This window comes from Mobula hypostoma, chromosome 1 (assembly GCF_963921235.1).
Source record: "Mobula hypostoma chromosome 1, sMobHyp1.1, whole genome shotgun sequence".
Classification (NCBI taxonomy): domain Eukaryota; kingdom Metazoa; phylum Chordata; class Chondrichthyes; order Myliobatiformes; family Myliobatidae; genus Mobula; species Mobula hypostoma.
In genome coordinates, this window is record NC_086097.1 from 137,166,036 (window position 1) to 137,192,616 (window position 26,581).

The window sequence follows — 26,581 nt, forward strand, 5'->3', positions numbered from 1 at the left end:
ATCTTATACAGATAGTCCCATTCCACCTGATCAAATGCCTTTTCAGCATCGAGTGAGATAGCTGCTACAGGTGACTGATTATCGGCCACCGACCACATAATATTCACCAGACGCCTGATGTTATCAGATGAGCTGTGGCCCCTGATAAATCCCACCTGATCACTATGTATCAACCATGGGTTATTACTGTATATAAACGGTTTGCAAGGATCTTTGATAAAATTTTCACATCTATTGGGATTAGGGAAATTGGTCTATAATTCTTACATTCACATGGGTCTTTACCCTCTTTCAGAATCAATGTAATTAGTGCTTGCGATAAAGTAGGGGGTAAATTACCCCACTCTATAGACTCATTGTACATATTCAGCAGTAGTGGAGCTAGTTCCTCCGCAAAGCATTTAAAATATTTCACTGTAAATCCATCTGGGCCAGGAGAAAAAAAAGAATGAAATATATCATTAAGTCCTTACCTACAACTGGTGTCACAGTTAATCTGTATTCTTGAAATTTTCCCCTAGGGGCTTTCCATGTGATCTTCACACTGTCCTGAGACATTATAGAAAACTTTAATCTTGTTGGAGAGGCAACTACAAGGTGTACACAAAAAAAAAGAGAAAAAATGAAGGTTAACTCAGCATTTGAAACAGATGTCATCGCTACATCAGAACAGTGGTTTAATCCACAGTGCCTGCACACCATGTCAACACCAATAATCAAGACAAACTACATTTACCACAATATTTAACAGGGCTCCAAACTATTTGTACTGCCTGGTTCCTCAGTGTTGCTCTGTGCATCAAATTGATAATTTCAAATCTGCACAGCTCTGCATTTCTCTTTTAAACTTAGAGTTTCAAAGCCAATTGTTAAACCAGCTCGCCACCTGCAAGCAATATATGCTTCTGCTAAATCACTCTTTAGCATAGAGCCCAGTTTAAAACCACACTATGAAAATTTATTAGTTAGTATGAAGAAAAACTACTTTGCAAGCAAGCTTTTCCTCAGGAGGGCATTCTGTGTTGATCCAAGATCTGTGCAATATAGCTTGTAGACAGCAAGTTGTGTAATATAACACTCTTTCTCTTTGCCATCCAATGTACAATCCAAGTGACTTGTCCTGCTATTTATTTCAGGCTTTAATGAAAGGTGATGAAATACTAATCCTTCCTTTATTTGTCTACTTAGTAATGAGAAAGAGAAGTGTATGTTTTCCATTACCAAAAACACACCTGTTAAATAACACCATTGCAAACTCAGGGGTCATAACAAGACAGGTTTGGGACCCAGAAAGTAATGGTAGATGCAGATTTGAACACTATCTCCCTTCAGAATAGGAAGGTTTGGATTATGTTAGCTGAAGCTCCAAGCACACGGGACCCCTGATGCTTCTTAGCTATGACCATTGCTCTCGAAAATCAAAAGCGGCAAACACTACGAGTCACCTAGCATTACTAAAACATCAGAAACAGAAATTATTTTGTGCCAAAATACAACCAATGGTTAACCAGGTACAGTGACCAATTTATAAGCAAAATTATTTCAACAGTGAGAGTATTTGAGGCAATTTCAACAATAGACAAATTGTATTAAATCTAAGTTCCTGCACCAAAACTCTTTGCTGTCATTTATCCTGCTATCCGTAGTTCTTGGGCGACTTGTCCAGCATAGTTTATGAAAACTCTGATGAGCCAAATGCAGAGCACCTGGTTTCTAATGAAAACTAATGATCTGATATTTAGGTAATTCACTGCCATAGAAATACTACCAGAACACATCATGGAAATACCACCTGCTCCTTTTCATTCTCCCAGCAAAATGACTGTATGAAATGTTTAATTCTGCTTGGGACTGCAGTAACAAGAGCACCAGTTCCTCAGTGTGTCATGGACCTGTGGTGTGGCAGAATTCAATAGCATCCTTGAGTTAAGTTCCTCCTCGTCCTTAACACCCGATTCCAGGAACCTCCCTCACTGACAAAGGACTTTTGAACTCATTTGGTTCCTTTATCTACAGTATCCCACACATGCCCAATATCCAACAATCTTCACAAATATGAAAGGGCCTGAGGCTCTGTATCTCCCTCCCTTTCATCTAACTATCTCTTACAGAGGTATAGAGCCATACATGGGCCCTTCAGCCCAATGCCTCCAAGCTAGCCATCATTTGCATTAATCTTACTAATCCCCACAATCCTAACAGCTTCCCCAGGATTCCATCCCTCACCTACACAAGGAGCAAGTAACCTACCTACATTGTCTTCACACAAAAGCCACTCCTTAAAGCCTACCACTTTGACCAACCTTTGGATCACCCGCTTCAAGGTCGCTTCATACAGCTCAAACCACACTCCTCTCAAGCAACTCAAGACACTGCAACACACATCAAATTTGCTGGTGAACGCAGCAGGCCAGGCAGATGCCTGGCCTGCTGTGTTCACCAGCAAATTTGATGTGTGTTGCTTGAATTTCCAGCATCTGCAGAATTTCTCATGTTTACGTTTTTAAACTCAAGACACTTCAGTGTTAAAACATGCTGCCCAGATAAAATGGCAAAACACCAAGACATTTTTGATTTATAAACTTTGAAGTCCATGCCTTCAAGGGTGAAATATTAGTTTTCATCAGCTGGGTGCTAATATCAGGTGGGACAAGATAAGAATGGAACTCACTGCACAGGTGAATTCACTTCACACATCTGTGTTAATGGTAAAGACTCATTCAGCTTAATCTCCTTCCCACCTCTTGCTCTTTGTGTGCACTTCACTTGCTCATTCTAAAGCCTGCAGAAATAATGGAAGTTTTTGGCTCCACTTCATCATTGGGTTGTAATTTCATACCACCAATTAATAGGCTCACAGGTACTCCTATCAATTACCTTAAACCTGCTAGCCATCAACTTCCCCACTGAGGGTATTTAGCCCTTTCTCATCATTACTTAATGATCCTCACAGATGCCCCTCCACAAACAAGAGATTCTGCAGATGCTGGACAGATCTCCCTTCTGCTCCAAGATGAAGTACCATCATTGACAAACCAAGTTGTTCTCAGTTAATGCTCTCCAGCCTCGACTGCATCTGAGGGACAGACTGAGCTGGACATTCGGATCACGGAGAAGGAAAGGCTTAGGGAGATCAGGTGGGGAGGCCAAGCTTAAACCAAAGATCAGATCAGCTGTAGCATTGTTGAATAGATGAGCTGCCTCAGGGAGGACCCGTCTCCAGCCCATAGTGATGTTCTCTTGTTTCTTCTGCACTGCCACATCTCTCCAATAGAACTGATAAGCAGTGCTTCAGCTGAAGCCCACCAGTGTTGTCCAACCAAACACTCTTGTGCTGGGCTCTTGGTATCTGAAGAAAGCATCATCCCATTTTTGTTTTATACACACACACACACCACTCCTTACCCTTAGTTCCCTTTGTTGACTAAGATATAAATCCTATCACATATGCCTTCTTAAGCTTGATATCTACCTGTCCACCACATTCAAGGGATCCATGGGTATGAACAACTTGATCCTCATTCCACCACATTCTCTGACCTATCACTGAGTGCCCTGCCCATATGCCTCACCAAACACTGTGTCAGACAAAATTCCATTTGCCGCCTTCCTGCTTCCAGCTTTGTACTGCACCGGTCTCCTCCTGCAGTCGCCAGCTTTCACCACAGTACAACCCACTTGACAACTTCACTGTCATTCTGAACAACCGCATGACGCCCACTATCTTTGTCCACACCAGCAGCTGATGTCACAGGCAGCAAGGAACCTAACACCAAGCCCTGTGAAGCCCCATTGCACGATGCCCTGCAGTAACCAAGACAAGACTTTATTACTGAACCCCGTTGCAGAGTGCCCTGCAGTAACCAAGACAAGATTTAATTACTGCTTGCTTCCTACCACTGAGACAATTTTGGACTCAATTTACCACTCCCCCAACCCCCGTGGACCCTGAAGCTTTTACTTTTCTGCTTAGGTGCCACCTGAAACTTGTCAAACACCTTGTTGAAATCCACATAGGCCAAATCAAACTCTTTTCCTTCCACAACCTCTCATTACACCCTCCAACAATTCAAACAGAATATTTTCCTCATTAAATCCATATAGATGGTCCCTGATCAAGCAGTGACTTTTGGGAAGATGATTTACGCTGACTGTCAGAACCTTTTCCACCATATGTTCTACTGATGATGGCCCACAATTACTTTGTCTACCCCTCTCTCTAACTGTAAAATTGGCCTTTGTATAACTGAGAAGCTTCTTGTGGCTTTCATTTCTGGCTTTTCTCAGAACAATAATATTATATTTACTCGCAACAACAATCTTCCAGAGCTTTAGACTTGATGGGGTATATTACTAATAAGTTCTCCTTTCGGGAGTCCTCTATCCCCCTCTTGTTGATTCTATCTGGTTAATAACAGGGTGACTTTTATAGCAATGAATAATTATGCTACTGTGGGATTAGAGGCCTTATGTCAAAACATTTGCTTCTAATAATCCATTAAAAACTGCTACCCCTTGTATTAACTTCAGCATCACCTGCCAAATTCAGGGAAAAACTGGACAACCAAATGTCCCAGGCTCAAGACTTTGGTGAGGAGGTGCAGATAGAGATGGTTTCTGCAGTAAGCTGCTTCTGGCCATTTCCTCTATTTGTATAAAGGTTTCATTAAAGCAGTGAATCCTTGACTTCTATATATACTTTTCAAAAGTAGCTATACAGAATTGTCCAAATGGGGGAAAAAAATCCATTTTAATGCCGAGAAGTGTTTTGGCACTTGCTTGTTTCGTAGTGAGACCCAGGAGGGCAAACAGCGCCAACACGCAAACAGAACAAGACAAAAGCAAGAGCTATGTTTTCACCAACCTGTTGAAGGAACCCTTTTTTTTGTTTCAGTTGCAACTTTATTTTCCTTGGTGCCAAAAATCCTTGCTTACCCAAAACAAAAAAAAACATACTGGTCCGCCCAAGTCTGCGCTAGAATTTAGTGTCAAAATGGCCAATAAAACCAGTGCATTGATGAAGAAGAATGCAAGTGTGAAGAATGGGTCAGGAGGGAGTATCCAGCTGCAACGCCTGTGGCTTCATTAACACGCTTGACCAGAAACTGCCCCAAGAACATTGAAGGTTTGCAGACAAATTGCATTTTTTTAAAAAAAGTGAAACAATTATCTAGGAATGCAACCCCATGCACTAAACTTCTGCATGTTGTACAAAAAAGAATTAACTCACTAGAGTTCTATAAGTCCTACAATTCTTTTTTATTGAAAGTTGAATTATTTGCATTTTCAAAAGCAAACCTGGATCGTGTGCAGAAGATAAATGTACCTATATAAAAATGAACTTCAAGTTCAAGACAATCTTAATTGCTTTAAGTAGATGCATCAGGAACAATTAATTTTACTTTGTAAACATTCTACAGAAAAGCAACTACTCCATTTGTTAAGAAAAACACATATTCCATCATGGAAGGTGGTACAACTGAAGTGAGACTACAAGATGACAGAATTTACTAAAATTGACAATTTCCTTCTCATGTACTAACTCAGATTAATATGAGAAAAGCCCCATTTACACACTATTCCTAACGCAAGGGTTCCTATCTGTTCATCTCAGTCCTAGGCACTCTGCTTGCTTGGATCTGTTCCCAATCCAGGACACCACACACAGTAAGGTTTCTCACCTCCCTCCCCCCACCCTAAAGAGGTGAAACAGCTACAAGAATTAAACTTACTGCACTATCACTGCATCTGTGTACTGGCCCACCACAGTTCTACCATGTAGGAAAGCGCTAGCGACAGGGCTACTGGGCATTGGTGATGGATGGGTGAAGGATGAAGAGGAATGGGGGTGGAGGTGGAGGAAGGAATGTAACTGTTAGGAATATGAATCTCTAAACTCTAAAGAAACAACCCTTTGACCTGCCCAAATATTAAAAGAGTGCAGTTCTCTGCTACCCACCTGAATAACCTTGAACATTCAGTATTAATTATCAATGGAATTTTATCAGCTGCCTGCATTGATGACAAATCCCCAGCATGTTGGAACAAATATTTATGGGATTAGGAATGAACAGTCATTTATTCCTACATTGTGATTTAACTGTTTGTCAGCTTCAGTTAACTGAGTGCATGTTCAATTTAACCAGTTGTTCAAGATTCAGCTGGGTTTAATTTTTAACTTAAACACTAGAGGATTTGTGCATATTTGTGGTTACAGAGAAACAGTTTCTATTTGGTTAATCCACCAAGATATGCAATTTTTTTTAAATTTGAAGTTAACGTCGGTACCTTTCAAAGAATCGGAACCTCCTTTGTCTAACTGTACTGGGAATAAACACCTGAACCTTATGCAAAATAAGTTTTGAGCGATGTTAATTCTAAAGTGTTTTAAATAAAAGCAAAACATGGAACTGTCATTATTGTTGTTGGGAGTATTATAATCATTTCCAAATGACGGCAGATCTGTTTTTATGTTTTACCAAACATTAACAGCTCCTCTGAGAAGGATTAAATCAATCCCTAATTTAACAAATAAGTAATTGTTTCTGACTTGACTTATTGACATTTGCAGGTAGAATGGTTTTGTACTAAAAATACATAATAATGTTACACAAATACATTTTTTTTAAGAATGACCATCTCCTTTAATACCCTTTTAAAGTGGCTTGAAATTCTATCCATTTCTCAGTTCTTACCAGAGCAATTTCAAGTGGTTTTAGATTAGATTTAGTGGGGTAGTGTTGAGAGGATTGAATGTGGGGGAGAGAAATCTCAGTGATAAACACACTCAAGAATAATCAGAGTTCAAATGGACCTTCCTACCTACATTAAACTCCTTTCAATTTGCAGAGTACATTTGGGAGTTCATACATTTATGCCCTTGAACTATCAGCTACAGACAGATCCCTCTCCTGGTATGTAGGAAATGCATCATCATTAAAAGAACTGCTAGGAAATTCTTCCCCAGTTAGTAATGCTGCTAAGCTGGATTGCAGTGACCATGTTTTTAAAAAATGCTTCAGAATTCCACTCTTCTTGAATCAAAAGTAGCCGATTCAACATGCAATCACAGCTTTGGAGCATACTTAGAACTATCATTCAAAGATGAACTTCTGGGCAAATATTCTTTGTCCATTTTACAGAGACTAAATAGGAAAATAAGAATGAAGCATTCTGTGTGTAACCAGATTCATAGCAGTCTCTGTACTTTTCAGCAGTTTCTTGTCCAGATCCATATCTCAGAATGGATGTGTGGTCGTTGGAGAGAATCCAGAAGAGGTTCACAAGGATGATTCTGGGAATGAAGGAATTAACATATGAGGAGCGTTTGGCAGCTTTGGGCCTGTACTCACTGGAATTTAGAAGAATGCATGGGGAGCTCATTGAAACCTACCAAATTTTGAAAGGACTAGATAGGGTGGATGTGGGGAGGATGTTTCCTGTGGTGGGGTATCCAGAACTAGAGAGCAATGCCTCAAAATTCTGGGGTGACCCTTTAGAACAGAGGTAAGGAAGAAAGTAGAAACAAAGAGTAGTGAATCTGTGGATTGCTCTGCCACTGACTGCGGTGGAGGCCAAGACTGTGTGTATATTTAAGGCAGAAGTTGGTGGACTCCTGATTGGTCAGGGCATCAAAGGTCATTGCGAGAAGGCAGGTGTATGGGGTTGAGTAGGATCCGGGATCAGCCATGATGGAATGGCAGAGCAGACTAAGTGGGCTGAATGGCCTAATTCAGCTCCTCTGTCTTACGGTCTTACGTCTGCTGAATTTCTGGGCTGCCATTCCCAAAGTGAACCCAACATCTTCCCACTACAGGCAACTCACAGTGCAGTAAGAGTAACTGGATTGTTCTTCCAAAGGGCTAGTATGTCGGCATTGCACCAAAATGGCCTTCTCCTCTGTTAGATAATTCTATGGATATTATCTAAAACAATAAACTTTTACTCTCCACTGGCTATGAGCTCATTTACACTTTGAATTATGAAGAATTTAACTATGTGCTTGCTGGAAAGGAGTAATGGGTCCCTGATGTGGCAGCATCAATTTCAATCTCCTGTGACCCTCCAGAGACTGACATCCAGTCCCACACTAGAATGGTGCCTCTGAGAGAATGAGTGAGCCCCACCTGCCAATCCAAAGTTATCTATCTCAAGTTACTATTCACTCCACTGAAGCACCCACCCCCCACTAAACCATGAGAAATTAATTTAAATCAAAATTAAATGTATTACAAGCCAGTGGGGTGCTGTTTTTCAAAGTAATGCCCTTCCTGTGCTCCTCCTCCTCAAATCTAAAGTTTGCTAAATAGATCACAAGTGACCACAAAAATATGCGTTCATGAAATGAAAGTAATAAGGTCAGCACTGACTGCCCATCCCTCTTGCCCCTCTAAAGTGGTGGGTGGGTTATTACCTTAAATCACTGCAGACTGTCTAGTGGAAGTGCCCCCACGATGCTGTTGGGGAAAGATCGCCAATCTCTTTCACCAGCAATAATACAAGGACAGTTAAATATTTCTCTTTCCAGAGTCGATTCAACTGTTGGAGGAACCTGCAGGAATGGTGTTCCAGATACCTATTCTCCTTGTCCTGCTAGGCAGTAGAGGTACGGGTTTAGAAGGTACATGCAGATGAAGTCAGTGCGGGCTCACTTTTAACATTTAAGAAAAACTTGGACGTACATGGATGAGAGGGGTATGGAGGGATATGGTCCGGGTGCAGGTCAGTGGGACTAGGCAGAAAAATGGTTCGGCACAGCCAAGAAGGGCCAAAAGGCCTGTTTCCGTGCTGTCATGTTCTATGGTTCTAACTTCAGCGGGGAATTATTTATTATACCATGGTGTTGACCAAAGTGTGTCCTATTTTCATCTCGTTGAAAATTTACAGCAGAAAAATATACATTAATTGGTAATTCCTGACTCTTTCAGACAAGAACAATTCAGTAGTGTTCCTTTGGTACTGCGTTTGTCTTACATTCTTGTTACAATGTCCCCTACTGGTCAAGAGGTTGCTCAGCACTTAGCCTAAACTTCTGAGCCTTTCATTGCAGTTAGTTCAGACACCAGTTCCAGACACGTGTTACAAATAGTGCTGAGACAAAGACAAATCAGTTCAGCCTGAACCCACACTTCCAAGTGTAAATGGAGCCAAAGTTTTATTGACTGCTGACAGATGGTCAGGTATGAGACAAATCACATTGTGTGCTCGGAATATATCTGATGTGAGAAAATATGACAGGAAGCACTAGTTTACACTCCTTTAATGTCAAAATAACATTAACTGCTGTGGTTAAAAGGCAGAATGAAAACACAATGTTACAGAAATAATCAGATACATGCCTTCTGTAGTTCTACAGGAAGAATGTCAGATTACAATGATTACTTCATCATATCAATGAGGCAACTGGGTATATCGAACAGCGTGGTACATAGTCCAAGAAAGCCAATAACTAACTTCCATTGTTAACACCAACTATTTTGGTGCAACAATTATTTTGCATCATCGATTTAATTAAAATAGTGAATAGCTTTAGCAGGGACATAAAATACAATATTTACAACATAAAGCAGAAGCACTTAAACTCATAACAAATGATTTACCCACATCTGCACATCAGAGGGATTTGTAACTGGTTTGTGCTATCGTGGCAGAAATTACCTTGACCCTGTGCCTTGCTAATGAAGTTCAAGGTCACAGCTACAAAGCCCAGGAGAAGCCATGTCCCCGCACCATGTCCAAAGACCTGCATTCTTAGGTCTTGCCGGTGGCTACGCTTACTCAGGAATCCTGCAAAACAAAAATCAACAAAAGAGCAGCTTTTCTCATACACCGATTCACATTACTGTGCATTCCTATAAAAATAAACACTGGCTTTAAAATTTATAATATTTGTAAAGATTACCAAATCAAAATAAATGCATCATCATCCAAGGGCATTAGGAGCTTTAGATGGATTTTTCAATCGCAGAATTTGAATCCAACTTTTACTTAATGCAATGAAGATTTTCATTCAAAGGAGTTTGGTTTTCCCAAAGCATGAATTTAAGACTATTGGAGTTATTCCCAGCTGCGATCAGGAGTTTGCTGAATGTTTAGATAGATGTTCTAATGAAGCAACACCTTAGAATTATACAGATCTTGTATAACCCCACGTACTTTACAAAAGCCTCTTCCACAGCCAACAATATTTCCTAAAATATACATTTGATCAGGAAAACATTGTTGATACCAAGTCACTTAAAAAACTTTGAAGAAGAGATAGAGATGCAAGAAGAGGATTCCAGAACTTAGGGTGTTGGCACTTGATGGCCTGACTATCGAGGGAGGTGTAATAGATCTCTGAGATGTGTGAGCAGCTGGAACTATGAAGGGGAAGCAGCGATCATGAAGGATCATTGGGATGAAGGTAGGGTTTGGGAGGGGGTAGGAAAGAGGCCATGCAGGGAGAGTCAACATATTACACCAAAAGACTCCTCCCCTCCATTAAGGCAAAATAAGCTTATTTTCTTATTGTACCTTTCACAGCTTCAGGATATCCCGAATGAAATGTTTAGATGCGGGCACTATCACAACATGGGGAACGTGGCAACTAACCTACACACGGAAAGCTCCCACAAACATAAATAGTATTCAGAGATACAGACAACATGATGACATTCATCAAGCAACTTGATTCTTTTAAACTACCAAGATGGTCTCAATTTAACATCTCCGTCACAATGTAGCTCTGACCCACTACTGCCTGAAGCATCAGCCTAGATTTCTACATTCATGGCTGTGGAGAGTGACTTGATTCCATAACTTGCAAACCCGGACACAAGAGCAATGCCTACCAATGCCACATCCAGCAAGCTTCCCTAAAGTATACGTATCCTCGCTCAGTCGCAACGTTACAGAAGTCTTCAGTAGCCCCAGTTACTATAATGTTTGGGGATTATGGAGGTTCATCCTGAGGTAGATACTTTAACAACATTCAAAAGGAACTTGGACAAGTAGATGGATAGGAAAAGTTTAGAGGTCTATGGTCAAACATGGGCAACTGGGACTAGCTTATAAGGAGTCTTAGTTGGCATGGCCAGATGGGTCAACGATTCTGTTTCTATGCCATATGACTATATGTAGAGCTTGTCTTCCCGCCCCCCCCCAGTTTAAAGTAACAAAAAAACCCTGTATTAATGATACTGCCAAAAACTGAACAAATCCATAATCATTATGACTAAATCCATGCTTTAGAGAGCTAAAATGGAAGAATCTCCTTAATCTTTCCAATAATAGAAAACACCTGATCTTGCTGAACACTGATGAAATGCTGATAAACACCCTGAGTTGAACCAACCCTTGAAGCCCAAAATTAGCACCAGTTACTCATGTACTTCGCAAGTAAACAAAGTTAACATTAGATGGGAAGAGAAGTTACTTGTAGCCAGGCTGTCGGTGCCCAATATTTATTGCCCATTTTTATCTGCCCTTCAACTGGACATCTCAGAGGATGACTATGAGTTGGCTACATTCCTCTCAGTTTGGAGTCACATCCCAACCAAACCTGTATGGACAGCATGTTTCTTTCTCAAAAGCTTATTATTTTCTCAATAACTCCATTATACCCATTTTTTGCTTAAAATTAACAGGATTTAAATTCCCCTAGTGAGAGCTGAACTCATGGCTCACTAATCCATGACAACGGTTTGGAATGAATGGTTTATCTAAGAGAGCTAGCGATGGACAGTGGTTCAGCTTACGTCTACACCTCAATGATTACAAGCCCATGGTATCCATGGGAGCATCATTCTACAAAAGAGATCTCTATATATACAGTATGGTAAATGCACACAATGCCATAAACAAGAAGGACGTTGCTTAGTTCATAAGACCATAAGATATAGGAGCAGAATTAGGCCGTTAAGTTTGAGTCTGCTCCGCCATTTCATTATAGCTGATCTATTTCCCTCTCAGCCCCAATCTCCTGCCTGCTCCCCATATCTCTTCAGGCCTGACCAATGAAGAATCTAACAATCACTGTCTTAAATATACCCAATGATTTGGCCTCCACATTCGCTCATGGGAACGAATTCCACAGATTCACCACTCTGGCTAAAGAAATTCCTCCTCATCTCCATTCTAAATGGGCGTGACTTCATCCTAATCAACCAGCCACTAAGCAACACAAAAATAATCATACTATGGCTAACCCACTCTCCACTTCAACATCTTGCCTTCCTCACCCAGTGAAGATGCACAGGTGATTCAGCAGCTGTGTAAAAACTAGACTGATTTATTCTATGCTTATTTCTAAGGCCTCAGAAGTCAGATATCAGCAGCAAAGGTCTTCAAATACAATATGCAATAGTGGTTATCAGATAGCCAATCTACCAAAATGCTTACTGGTTACAGGCACTGAAGGAAACATCATCAACAGTGACAAGCAAGAGAAAATTGGCAGAGCACCCAAAATGCTGGAGGAACTCAGCAGGCCAGGCAGCATCTATGGAAAAAAATACAGTCAATGTTTCGGGCAGGAAAATCAGCAGATGCTGGAAATCCAACCAACACACACAAAATGCTGGAGGAACTCAGGAGGCTAGGCAGCATCTATGGGAAAGAGTAAATAGTCGACATTTCAGGCAGAGACCCTTCATCAAGACTTCATCATCAAAAGTGGCCAATTAGCATTTTAAACTACCAATGTTCACCAATAATTTTTTCCATATACTTGCAAATATTCATAATATTTCACACACCGTATTTAAATACTTGTCTACAACATAGTCGGAGGCCATTCAGTCCATCAAGTTTATGCTGGTTTCCAAAGCATTCCTATTGGTCCCTGTGGTCCGCTCTCTCTCACCCCTGCCTCTACCACCAACCCCCACCTCCCTAGCTACCAAGTTCACAGTGGACATTTAACTTAGCAGTTCATCTTTGGGACATGGGAGGAAACCCAAATGGTCACAGGGAAAACGTGCAACTCCACACCGAGAGGGGGCAGAGGTCTGGTTCGACCTCGGATCACTGGAGCTGGAAGGGAACAGCACTTTATTGCTACAACCTGCATCACACAGTCAGGTTGCATATTAAAAGATTCAAGTCTCTCTCAGGCTTTACCTTCTGTCTCCCTCTGCCTTCCTCCACGTCTAAACTCAGAGTTACTTCTCTTGTTCAAGTTCCGCATTGTGCATCTTGCGGCTTAATCCACCTTTTGCAAGTATATCTTTAGCTGCCAAAATCCTAAACCCTGAATTTTCCCTCTAGAATTCTGATACTGTTTCCATTAGTGTCTGTAACCAGTAAATAGGTTAGTAGCTTGCTGCTCTGATAGCCACCGTTGCCTGGTAGATTTGAAAACTTTTGCTCCTCGTCTGACTTGAGAGACCTTAGAAATAGATGTGGAATAGGACAGTCCAGCTTTCGCTCAAGTGACGAACTACCTCTGCATCTTCAAACACTGGGTGAACGAGGCAAGATTCTTAAACAGAGGATGGGTTGGAGTAGTGTTCTTATTAGCACACAAAGACCCCAGCTCCTAACTAAACAATCCCACCGGTTACACTCCTCCTCTTATTTTCCTGCAGCCCTGTAGCATATTCTCTCTCACATGTCAATCATAGCCCTTTAACTTTTATTTAGCCATTTACCTACAATAAGGGGTAACTTACAGCAGCTGATTAAGCTGGAAGGAAATCAATGGCCAGCTGAATCTCACACAGTCAAAGGGAGAATGTGAAAACTACACACGGACAACACCAGGGGTCAGGACTGGACCCAGGTCTCCAGCACTGTGAAGCAGTGTCTCTAACTGTTGTACCACTAACTCCTTTGTTAAGGAACTTCCTATACAATGAGGTGGCATACAGGACTGACATAGATCCACATGGTTGAACGGTGCAACTATAACCTCGCACTCAGTGTCAGCAAGACCAAAGGACTGATTGTGGACCTCAGGAAGGAGGAAGTCAGGACAACATTCATTGAGTCAGCAGAGGAAAAGTTAGGAAGCTTCAAGTTCAAGGGTGTCAACATCTCAGAGGAACTATCCTGGGCCCAACACATCAGTACAATCACAATAGTCAATAGACAATAGGTGCAGGAGTAGGCCATTTGGCCCTTCAAGCCAGCACCGCCATTCACTGTGATCATGGCTGATCATCCACAATCAGTACCCCGTTCCTGCCTTCTCCCCATATCCCTTGACTCCGCTATATTTAAGAGCTCTATCCATCTCTTTCTTGAAAGAATCCAGAGACTTGTCCTCCACAGCCTTCTGAGGCAGAGCATTCCACAGATCCACAACTCTCTGGGTGAAAAAGTTTTTCCTCAGCTCCGTTCTAAATGGCCTACCCCTTATTCTCAAACTGTGGCCTCTGGTTCTGGACTCCCCCAACATCAGGAACATGTTTCCTGCCTCTAGCGTGTCCAATCCCTTAATAATCTTATATGTTTCAATCAGATCCCCTCTCAGCCTTCTAAATTCCAGTGTATACAAGCCCAGTTGCTCCAATCTTTCAACATATGACTGTCCCACCATCCCGGGAATTAACCTCGTGAACCTCCGCTGCACTCCCTCAATAGCAAGAATGTCCTTCCTCAAATTTGGAGACCAAAACTGCACACAGTACTCCAGGTGTGGTCTCACCAGGGCCTGGTACAACTGCAGAAGGACCTCTTTGCTCCTATACTCAACTCCCCTTGTTATGAAGGCCAACATGCCATTAGCTTTCTTCACTGCCTGCTGTACTTGCATGCTTGCTTTCAGTGACTGATGAACGAAGAAGGCACACAGGTGGCTTTACTGCATTTTGAGGAAGTTTAAGGTGATTAGCTACATCACCAAAGATTCTTGCCAATTTCTATAGGTGTACAGTGGAGAACATTCCAGCTGGTTGCATCACAACCTCCAATGCACAGAGTTGCAAGAGTCTGCAGAGGGTTGTAGACGCGGCCAGCTTCCAACATGGCGCAGACCTCCCCACCACCAAGGAAATCTTCAAGAGCTGCTGCCTCAAGAAGGCAGCATCCATCATTAAGGAATTCCACCACCTGGGACACAACCTCTTCTCGTCACCAGCCTACGTCAGAGATTTCCTGTTCCCCATTCGCATCAAAATAAATCCCTCCCTTTGGAAAAAATAATGAAACAGCAGAGGAGTCTGATGACTTTTATGTATTCTCACAAAACCAAGTAAATTGCCAATAAAAATAACAATGAAATCCAACCTTTGCTTCTTTCACCAGGCTAGTCAAAGGTTCAGAATATTGAATTGGCTTCCTACAAGCTCAGTGAGCAGCTACATTCTTCCAAATCTGTCATGGGTCCAACTCCTGTATTTTACCTTGTGAATACTCTTATGGCAAAGTCTGGCATCAGGATTCTTGTGTTTAACAGATATTCATGTTCATGGATTTCCCTTTCCTTTTGCCAAGGGCAGGTGCACCAGCCATTTGGGTCAGAACTTTGAAATAAGTCATCTTCACTTAATGTAATCTTATTCCAGGCTCAGTTTGCTTCCCAGTGTAGTGTCCAATAAGTATTTATTAGCCATCTCTAAATACCCCTGAAATAATGATAGTGGTGTTGAACCATTTTTTTAAACTTCTGCTGCCCTTGTGGTGAAGTCCTCACATGACAATGTTGGGGAGGGAGTTTCAGGACTTCAACCTAAATGACGGAACGGTGAAGTATTTCCAAGGCAGGACAATATTGAGTCAGTGATGTATTCATTGGCCTGGTCCCTTCACTTTCTTGGCAGAAGAGCCCATGGAAAGTGCTGCCAGGAAGCCCAGGCAAGTCTGGAAAGTGGCACAGACTGCACACTTGGTGCTCCAGTGATGGAGAGAATGAATATTCAGAGTGGTAGATTGTATTATCTACTATGGTGTTGAGCATCTGAATGTGAATGTAGCTGAATTCATTCAGGGAAACAAAGATCATTCCATCACTCTCCTGACTTTGGTAGATGGTGGAAAGGCTTTAAAGTGTTAGAAGGTGAGTTATTTACTGCAAAGGTTGCCAGTCTCTGACTTGCTCCAATAGTCACAGTAGTTTCAATGGTTGTCTCAGTCTTGTGTCTGATCATCTCTGATCTCAAAATGCTGGCTCCCGATAACCACAGCCATCTTCCTCTGAACAAGGCAGAGCCCCAACAAGTGTAGAGAAATGTTCTTCTTTAGTTGAAGAGGGCCAGATAAGGCTGATGGCTCACGTGTATGTATAGGTGTGTTTATATACACACACCATGTACAATAACTCTGCATCTAGGCACAGCAACACAGAAGTATGAAGGGCACTAAAGGTCAAATGTAGGCATCTGACCTCATGTTGTGTCTCTGTCTCCACACCAAGAGGGGTTTCATATGAATGGCGCAATCAATCATTACAAGAAAGGCAGGCGAATGGTTTGCCCATTTTAAAATCTGTTCCAAATGGATAATGGCTTTGAATTATTTAAGTTTCTGAGCAGCAGACATTTGTGAAGAGCAAGTTAGACTCTAACAAGGCAAGAAAGGTGATCAAGGGCAAGGTCTAGTCTGAACATCACTCACAGCTCACTCTCTTGCAGCCAACTGTGGCATGGGACCGTGGAGGAACCAGGAGTAGTGCCAGCCACAAAAAGGTGAGAGTGAGAGGGTCAGCTCACACACATTGAGTTCACGATGGTTAGACCTACACCGACAATTGATGCCACACTCGGTTCAGGAGGCCAAAGAAATTCTGCATATCCATGATGACCCTCACTAGTCTTTACAGATACATCATAGCAAGCATCCTATCCAGATCCATAACGGCTTAGTCTGGCCTGCCCAAGCCCGCAAGTGATTGCAGAGAGTGCATCATGCAATCCAACCTCCCTTCTGCTGACTTCAGCTACCCTTCCCACTGCCTTGGGAAAACATCTAGCGTTATCAAGGACCCCTCCCTCCTACCCAGTCATTCTTTCTTCTACCCCCTCCCATTGGGTAGAAGATATAAAAGTTTGAGAACATGAGCCACCAGGCACAAGGACTGTTTTGATCCTGCTGTTATGAGACTCATTAATGGACCCCTAGTGCACAAAAATATGAAATCTTGATCTCTCAATCTCAATATGAAGAGGAGAAGATGGCGGTGCGACGCAGCACGCAGCAGCCACTCTGGTGATGAATATCTGTTATCTGTCAAGTAGGGTGCCATGCTCAATCCTGATTTGATGGAGACAGACATGATAGCACGGAGGAACATCTGGTGAAACTTCTGAAATGCCTGTTTCGCTGCTGCTGCTACTGTGTGAACCAGAATCTCCGGAGGGGACGGCCCCGAGTCCTTAGCTTTGCTTGTTGCTCGGCGGCCGGGGGCGGGGTCGAAGCGCTCGGCAGAGATGGTGCTCGGTGCTCAGTGTCGGAGGGCTGGTCAGAGGCTCAAAGTTTTCAGACGGACTCAGATTCAGCTGTGGTTGGGTGCTGCATCGGCAAGTTTACGGCACTGGAGGTTCATGGCAGGGAGAGTTCCTCCCTTCTACTGTCTGCGTGAGATGATGGGCTATCTGGACTTTGATACTTTTTTTTTTACCGTGCCCACGGTCTGCTCTCCATCAAATTACGGTATTGCTTTGCACTGTTGTAACTATATGTTATAACTATGTGGTTTTTGTCCGTTTTAGTCTTGGTCTGTCCTGTGTTTCTGTGATATCATACTGGAGGAACATTGTATCATTTCTTAATGGATGCAATTTTAAATGACAATAAATGAGGACTGAGTGTCCTCATAATCTAATAATAATCTAATCTAACTTGTCATGGCCCTTGCACTTTATTTGTCTACCTGCACTGCACTCTCTCTGTAACACTTTATTCTGTTCTCTTTTTATTAACTCAAAGTACATATGTACAGAATGCTCTGTCTGGGTGGCACAGAAAAGAATGCTTTTCAATGCATTTTGGTAAATATAACAATAATAAACCAATTACCAATGGTACTTCAGCATTTGGAACAGACACTCTCAGTCTGCTCTTCAGATCAAATTGGGATCAGTTTTTGGGCCACGTGGTCCTGGATAGTTTGGCCTCCAAATTGCAAGTATATCTAAGATATCACATCACAGCCCAAGAACAAAGCAAGACTCTGGTGGGCAGCTACCACCCTACCAATCATGACAACAAATTCTGAAGGTCCCACTGCACTTTGTTTGCAGGTCTGTAGATTGGTTCAAAGATTCATTCATTATCAAAGTATACAACTCTGAAATTCTTCTTCTCCAGGTAGCCATGAAACCAAGAAAAGAATGGCAGCACGATCATCAACCCCAAAATCCCTCCTCCCTGCACAAAAATGAACAAAATGGACAGGCACATCGACCCCCAAATCCCCCTCCCCCACACAAAAAAACGAGAAAGATCAGGCAAAAAAAAACACAGAATATAGAAATACTGAAAAAGTCTATAGTCCAAGTCCATATCCAAAACGCAGAAAACCTGTTACCAACTCAAACTGAGTGGTGCACATTAGTGAGATTCATAGAGCCAGCCTGAGTAATGAGTAATTAATGAGTCCATGAGTAATGGACACAAACCAATCCATCGTGCTGTCCTCCCCAACATTGTCAGCACCTACAGGAGACACCGACTGAAGAAAATGGAATCCATCATCGAGGAACCCCACCATCCGGGCTAGGCCTCTTTCTCTGAAGACCTATCCTGGGACCAACATATACAAAGAAGACATACCAGCAGCTGCATTTCATGAGGAGATTGAGGAGGTTTGATAGGTCACTAAGGACGCCAGCAAACGTCTAGAGACGTGCCATAGAGAGCATTCTAACTGGTAGCATCACTGGCTGGTACGGAGGGGCCACTGCACAGAATTGGGGGAAAAAAGTTGCAGAGTTGTGAACTCATCCAGATCCATCATGGGTACAGCTTCCTCATCATCAAGGACCTCTTCAAAAGGCAATGTCTCAAAAATGCATTAAGGACCCCCATCACCAGGACATGCCCTCTTCTCATTGCTGCTATCAGAGAGGAAGTACAGGAGCCTAAAGACACACACTTACTGTTTCAGGAACAGCTTCTTCCCCTACACCATCAGTTGGCAATGAACCAACCCATGAACATTCTCTCACTCTTTTGCACTGCTTGCATAATGTTATATATATTGTAATTTATAGTCGTTTTTATGTACTGCTGCCACAAAACAACACATTCCATGACATATGCAATGATATTAAAGTTGATTCTGATTAAAACAATGGAGCAGTAGGTTCGGGACATTGAAGTCTCACGCCAGCAGGTTCAGGAACAGCTACTTTCCTATAACCTGAAAAGACCTTGAACCAACCCGTACAACTCTAACCCTACCTCAGCAATGGAACACCACAGATTATCCCGTGCACTACTTTGAGTTTCTCTCCTTTTTGGCATTCATTTTTGCTATCTTTGCTTTACTCCCTTGTATAATTCATGTACAGTTATGTGTTGCCTGTGCCTACACGCCTGAATCGCAGCCGCAAGCAAGTTTTCAATTCACCGTGCTGGCGCACATGACAATAAAGTCAACTTGACGACTTACCGTCCCCTGACCGCAGGGTAACCAACCCTCTCCGGACTAGCCGGGCTAACGCAGTTGCCAAGGGCCGCACTCTCCAAGGTAGGGTGATGTGGCGAAACACTTCCTGCGGAGTTGGGTCCCGCTACTGTGTGATGAGGACCTCCCCCCGCCAAGGGGCAAAGATTCAAATGCCTCCTCAGGGAGAGCTCAATTTTTGTTGGGGGGGCAAAAAGGGATTTAAAGAAAACTTCATTCAGAAAACTTCCCCGACACGAAGTGCTTTGTGCACTTTTCCTGCGAACACAAAGCCACATAGTACTACCCGCGGCTGGATAGGGGAATCTTGGCGAGAAATCTGAATCAAACTTTGGTTTGCATGCCGAGGCGACGGCTGTCTCTCCCTCTCCGGGCAAGTACCCACCAGCACTCCCGGGAACAGACGTGCCTCCCACCGCACCTTACATCGAGCAGCTCACGGAGTCTGGTTAGTTTGGAGAGGACAGCTCCAGCGGACAGAAACAACGCGAGCTCACTTCACAGTCAAAGGAGCGGCGCGGAGGATGCGTCCCGCTTCTCGCTGCGGGAACCTGAACATTTGCAGCCAGTGTGAACGCCCCAAGTTAGAACCTCACACAGCACGTACGCAGCGAGAGCGCTGGGGAGTCCTTATTCGAAATTAAAAAACGCTTACCTTGGGGAACGGTGGCAGGATCTTTCTTTAACGTGGCTTCCTATCTCTGGCCACAAGTGAACCTCGCTCAATGTGTGGGACTACGAGACCTTCTCATTCTTTCTCTCTCCTCTTCTTCGCTCCTCCCTCCTTTGGAAAGTGAGAGACAGACGAGCCCAAAACCCAGACACCTCCCAACGCCACCCTCTCACCCTTTAGGTGTACGCCCCAACCAATGGGGGAATCCCAGCATCACATCCCAAACCCTGATTGATAGCGCCTTTAAAAGACACGTGGAGACTTTCTAAACAGGGAGTACCAGTTCCCTGGGCTGGATGACATCCCCGCGGTCACGCCTGGTGCAATAATATACAGTACTGGAATCAAGATGGACTCTGCCCACACGCAACATTGTGGTGTGGCCGCTTGCCTTTCAACGCGACCGAATATCTGAACAGGAAGGCAGATTTATCCCTGGGGTGTGGGGGGAGGCTTCGCTCTTGGACCAAAGTTCAAAGTGAAATTTATTATCAGAGTACATACATGTCACCACATACAACCCTCAGATTTTTCTTTCTGCGGGTGCACTTAGCCAATCTATAGAACAGTAACTGTAAACAAACTCTGCAAATGTAAACAAATAGCAATAAATAACGTGCATGAAATAAGAATATAACAGAGTCCTTAAGTGAGTGTAGCTATCCCCTTTTCTTCAAGAGCCTGATGGCAGCAGCGAGAAGAGACCAATCAAGGTGGTGAGCATCTTTGAAGAAGGACGCTGCTTTTCTACGGCACGTTGCATGCAGGTGTGCTCAGTGGTTGGGAGGGTTTTACCCGTTCATCCACTACCTTTTGTAGGAGTTTCCGCTCAAAGGCATTGGTGTTCCCATACCAGGCCGTAATGCAACCAGTCAGCACACTTTCCACCGCACATCTGTAAAAGTTTGCTAAGGTTTTCGATGACATGGCGAACCTCGGCAGACTCCTGGGGAAGACGAGGCGCCGTCGTGTTTCTCCGCAATAATATTTATTTGAAGCAATCTTCTTACGGGCTGATTAGCGACCCTCTTCCCTTGGTCTAAAAGCTAACACTTTGTATTTTGGAAATACTGCGGTAGTTGAGGCAGGCACAATTCCGACATTTCAAAGGGCATTAATTGATAAATTGATTTATTATTGTCATCGTACTGGAGTACAGTGAAAAACTTTATTTTGCATGCCGCCCATACGGATCATTTAGTTACATCCGTACATCAAGGTTCTGCAAGGAAACACAGTAACAGAACACAGGCATAATAGTACGGTACAAGCCAAAACGTAGTGAGGTCAAGAGACCATCTCATCCTACAAGAAGTCCCTTCAGTAGTCTTACATCATCAGGAGAGAAGCAGGCCTTGCTCCTGGTGGTACAGTACATGCTTTCAGGTGTTCGTATCTTCTGCCCCCAGGGAGAGACCGTAAGATCGAGTCTGCCCCGCCAATTCACCAGGGCTGATCATTTTTTCCCTCTCAGCTCCAATCTCCTGGTATCCTTTCATACCCCGACTAATCAAGAATCTATCAACAAGAGAGAATGTATTTGACTGCTGGCTGCTTTACCAGGGCAGTAAGAAGAGTCCATGGATAGGGACGTTTTAGAGGAATACGGCCAGCCGCAGGTAACTGGAACTAGCTCAGGTGAGCACCCTGGACAGTATGGACGGGTTGAGCCAAAGGAGCCGTCTCCAGGCAGGATTACTCTGTGACTAACGGAGTAAAAACCTTTCAAAGCAGTGTTATCAGGCAGCAACCCAAATAAATCTGGCAGCTAAACAAATACCTGATGGGTTGTGAGAAACTTCTTACTGGATGACATGGGGAACTTCCAGAACATGGAGCTCAGTAGGTGAAAGGATGGCCACCAGTGGGGCAAATCGGGAATATTCCAGAGTCAGAACTGGAGGAACATGGAGGTTCCAGAGGGTCCCGTTCACAGAAGGAGAGCAGAGAGTATTCGGGGGGGGGGGAGAGGGGGGGGGGAAGAGAGGGGGGAGAGAGGGGGGGGGAGAGAGGGGGGGGAAGAGAGGGGGGGAAAGAGAGGGGGGGAAAGAGAGGGGGGGAAAGAGAGGGGGGGAAGAGAGGGGGGGAAAGAGAGGGGGGAAGAGAGGGGGGGAAAGAGAGGGGGGAAAGAGAGGGGGGGAAAGAGGGGGGGAAGAGAGGGGGGGAAGAGAGGGGGGGAAGAGAGGGGGGGAAGAGAGGGGGGGAAGAGAGGGGGGGAAGAGGGGGAGAGAGGGGGGAAGAGAGGGGGGAAGAGGGGGAGGGGAAGAGGGGGGGAAGAGAGGGGGGGAAGAGAGGGGGGGAAGAAGAGGGGGGGAAGAAGAGGGGGGAAGAGAGGGGGAGGAAGAGGGGGGAAGAGGGGGGAAGAGGGGGGAAGAGGGGGGAAGAGGGGGGAAGAGGGGGAGGGGAAGAGGGGGGAAGAGGGGGGAAGAGAGGGGGGAAGAGAGGGGGGGAAGAGAGGGGGGGAAGAGAGGGGGGGGAAGAGAGGGGGGGGGAAGAAGAGGGGGGGGAAGAGAGGGGGGGAGGAAGAGGGGGGGAAGAGGGGGGGGAAGAGGGGGGGGAAGAGGGGGGGAGAGATTCAGACAGGGGGTTTAGGCTGGAACAATCCAGCAGCCAGAGGCTGAATCCTGAAGCTATTTATGAGGCCAGCCCAAACGAGAATCAGCTGCCTCAACAAAAACTGGGGAAAACTGGAAAATCTGGAATAAGGAGCATAGACCAGACCATAAACCAGAATGCGGATTTCACGGACCGGACCATGACAATGACTCCAGAAGTTTGGTTCAGGTGGTAGGTGTGAGGCTGAACCTCAGACTTGTCATAGCTGATTTTTTAAAATTCATGCACATTTAAGCAGCACACAAGTTGTAACAGGGTTGGAGACTGTGACTTTATGGAGATGAAAGCAGATGGTCTTAGTGATCGGTGGAATGTGGGTTGTCAGATTGGGAGGGGGAGAATGCAGAGTGCTTGGAAGCTTACAGGACAGATGGGGGGGGTTAAGATTTCAGAATGAAGGCAGATAAGGGGCCAAGAAGAGCATTAGGAACCCTTAAAAGGGATATAAACAAATCTGATCCTTAGTAGCCTTTCAGAATCACATCCAATTCATACTTAAAGATGTAGATTTCCTGAGTTCTCTCCAGCAATAATCTCCAAACCACAGTGGCCAGAGTTAGCAATTCTTGCTCTTTTTCAATCCACAATTTCTGAAGTACACTGTTCGGACTCTCTGGTGACAGAACAAATTCACCTATTGATGTAGTAATAATAAACTTCCATCACATCAACTATCTTGTAGGTCAAAAGGATATTTTAAAAAAACTCAGGGGGCTCTTTAGCTATCAAGCCTCTTTGAATGTGCTAACCTGCAAATCTCTTTTCCCCCTTGCCTTGCCCCAAAGCCCTGTAAGCGTTTCCTTTTCAAGTAGATACATTACCTTATGAAAGAGTCTGCTGGATTCTTTTCCACTGCCTTTACTGGCAGTGCGTCCCAGATCACAACTCGCTGCTTGGAAAAACATTTCTCATCTCCTCCCAACTGCTCTCAGTCTGTACGCTTTGATTCCTGATCCATTTGCAGATTGGAATAGTTTCTCTTATTCTTACCAAACTCGGTGGTGATTTTGCAAGAAAATATCCAAGTTGGATTGTTTGAAAACTGAAGAGGTCCTGGACAAACCACGTGGTAGTTGTTTACACAGCAGAGTATATAACAGGTGATGCAACTCAAACCCCCTTGATAGGCATCCAGGCTGCCTAAATTCCTGGTTTAGCCTCCGCCCACTTATTCCAAAAGCCGTCTGTAAGCTCCCCGAAAGGGCATAAAAATCTGTGAATGTTATTCCCCATAGATATGTAGCGTGAATCTTTCAGTAACATTTGGCAGTTTCATTCCTCACTTGTAACCAGCGCTGAGAAATTTATGCCTCTGATGACAGCAAGATTAACCGAGCCTGTCGTAGATTAGTCTCAGCTTGCAAAGAAGCCATGTCTCCAGTACTATTGGAAAGCGTTCAGATATAATCATTAGTTTATAATCAGCGGTATCACCAGAGCACAGAAGATGTTAAATACGGACAGCATCAGTAACAGGTCTTCCTCCATAATTACCCTAACGCGGCTGGTAACGCTGAGCGTGCCCTGCGGATCTGTGACGAGCCGGCACTGGAGCAAGGTAATTCATTACAAAATGCCCTTTGCAGACCTAGTCATTACTTTTATTGAAGTTGTTTTACTGTTTTAAACAGTTTAAAACTGCCCAATGAATCGCTGTAAGAAAAGTGCCCAAAAAAGGCCAACAACATTGTGAAGGATTCGACCCACTCCGCTGTTATGGACTGTTTGTCCTGTTACCATCAGGGAGGAGGCTACATAGCATTCATGCCAGGACCACCAGACTCAAAAACAGTTACTTTCCCCAAGCAGTAAGTCTAATATACTCCGCCACCCATTAAACCCCCATACACCCCCCACCACCTATATCATTCCGTCAGTCACCTTATATACAGACACTCCTGGGCCTAGCATCACTTTATGTACATACAATCAATCTATGTATGGAAGCTATCTCATATATTTACACTTATTACATTTTTTAAATTATTGTGTTCATTATCTTATTGTGTTTTATTGTGCTGCATCGGATCCGGAGTAACAATTATTTGATTCTCCCTTACTCTTGCGTACCGGAAATGACATTAAATACCTTGAATCTTCACATTTAAATTCTCAGACTTTAACAATCACTAGTTTTGTTCTTTTAACGCCCTCTTGTCTCCCTGTTCTGCACTTTCTCTGTAACTGTAACACTATATTCTACTTTATAGATCATAAAATAATGAGCTATAGGAACAGAATTAGGCCATTCAGCCCATCTAGACTGCTCTGCCATTTCACCATGGCTGATCCATTTTCCCTCTCAGCCCAAATCTCCTATCATCTCCCCCGTATCCCTTCATACCCTGACCGATCAAGAATTTATCAACTTCTGCCTTAAATATACATAAAGACTTGGCCTCCGTAGCTGCCTGTGGCAATGAATTCCATGGATTCACCATTCTATGGCTAAAGAAATTCCTCCTCATCCCGTTCTAAAAGGACGCCCCTCTATTCTGAGGCTGTGTCCTCTGGTCTTGGACGCTCCCACCATAGGAAACATCCTCTCCACATCCACTCAAGGCCTTCCACCATTCAAAAGGTTTCAATTAGGTCACCCCTCATTCTTATGAATTCCAGTGAATACAGGCACAGAGCCATCAAATATTCTTCATATGACAAGCTGTTCAATCCTGGAATCAATTTTGTGAACCTCCTTTGGACCCTCTCCAGTTTCAGCACATCCTTTCTAAGATAAAGGGCACAAAACTGCTCACAATACTCCTCACCAGTGCTTTATAAAGTCTCAGCATTATATCCTTGTTTTTATATTCTAGTCCTCTTGAAATGAATGTTAACACCGCATTTGCCTTCCTCACCACAGACTCAACCTGCAAATTAACCTTTAGGGAATCTTGCACAGGGACTCCCAAACCACTTTGCACCTCAGAATTTTACATTTTCTATCCACTTAGATCTTTTCTTCTACCATTTCTTCTACCGAAGTGCATGACCATACACTTCCTGACATTGAATTCTATCTGCCACTTCTTTGCTCATTCTCCTAATCTACTTCCTACTTCCTTCTGTAGCCTCTCTACTGCCTCAAAACTTCCTCCACCTATCTTCATATCATCTGCAAACTTTGCAACAAAGCCATCAATTCCATCATCCAAAACATTAACATATAACGTAAAAAGAATCAGTCCCAACACAGTCCCCCATGGAACACCATTAGTTACCAGCAGCAAACCAGAAAAGGCTCCCTTTATTTCCACTCTGCCTCCTGCCAATCAGCCACTGCTTTATCAATGCTAGAATCTTTCCTGTAATACCTTGGGCTCATATCTTGTTAAGCAGCCTCATGTGTGACACTTTGTCAAAAGCCTTCTGAAAATCCAAGTACACGACATCAACCAATTCACCATTGTCTATCCTGTTTATTGTTTTTTCAAAGAATTCCAAAACATTTGTCAGGCAGGACTTTCCCTTGTGGAAACCATGCTGACTTTGGCCTATTTTATCATGTGCCTCCAAGTACCCTGAAACTACATCCTTAACAATTGACTCCAACATCTTTCCAACCACTGAGGTCAAACTGACTGGTCTATAATTTCCTTTCTTCTGCCGCTCTCCCTTCTTGAAGAGTGGAATGACATTTGCAATTTTCCAATCTTTTGGAACCATTCCAGACTCATTAATGAATTTAATTAATTAATTAAATTAATTTATTAAATTAATTAATTTCAGAATCATTAGATTCT

The 26,581-nt window shown here is 43.5% G+C and overlaps 1 protein-coding gene across 5 annotated transcripts in view; it reads right to left on the reverse strand.

Annotated features, from left to right (window-relative positions):
• col14a1a (collagen, type XIV, alpha 1a) overlaps positions 1 to 23,889 on the reverse strand; it is a 267,320-nt gene extending 243,431 nt beyond the window's left edge. For 3 of the 5 annotated variants that reach the window (XM_063056396.1, XM_063056368.1, XM_063056406.1), the window contains exons 1-3: positions 20,205 to 20,511; positions 9,658 to 9,786; positions 474 to 590 (exon numbers count right to left, since the gene is read on the reverse strand). In XM_063056396.1, coding sequence (XP_062912466.1) covers positions 474 to 590; positions 9,658 to 9,748 — 208 coding nt within the window. In that variant the 5' untranslated portion in view covers positions 9,749 to 9,786; positions 20,205 to 20,511. The other 2 variants (XM_063056387.1, XM_063056377.1) reach the window with 2 other exon arrangements.
• Between the last annotated feature and the right edge of the window lie 2,692 nt (positions 23,890 to 26,581).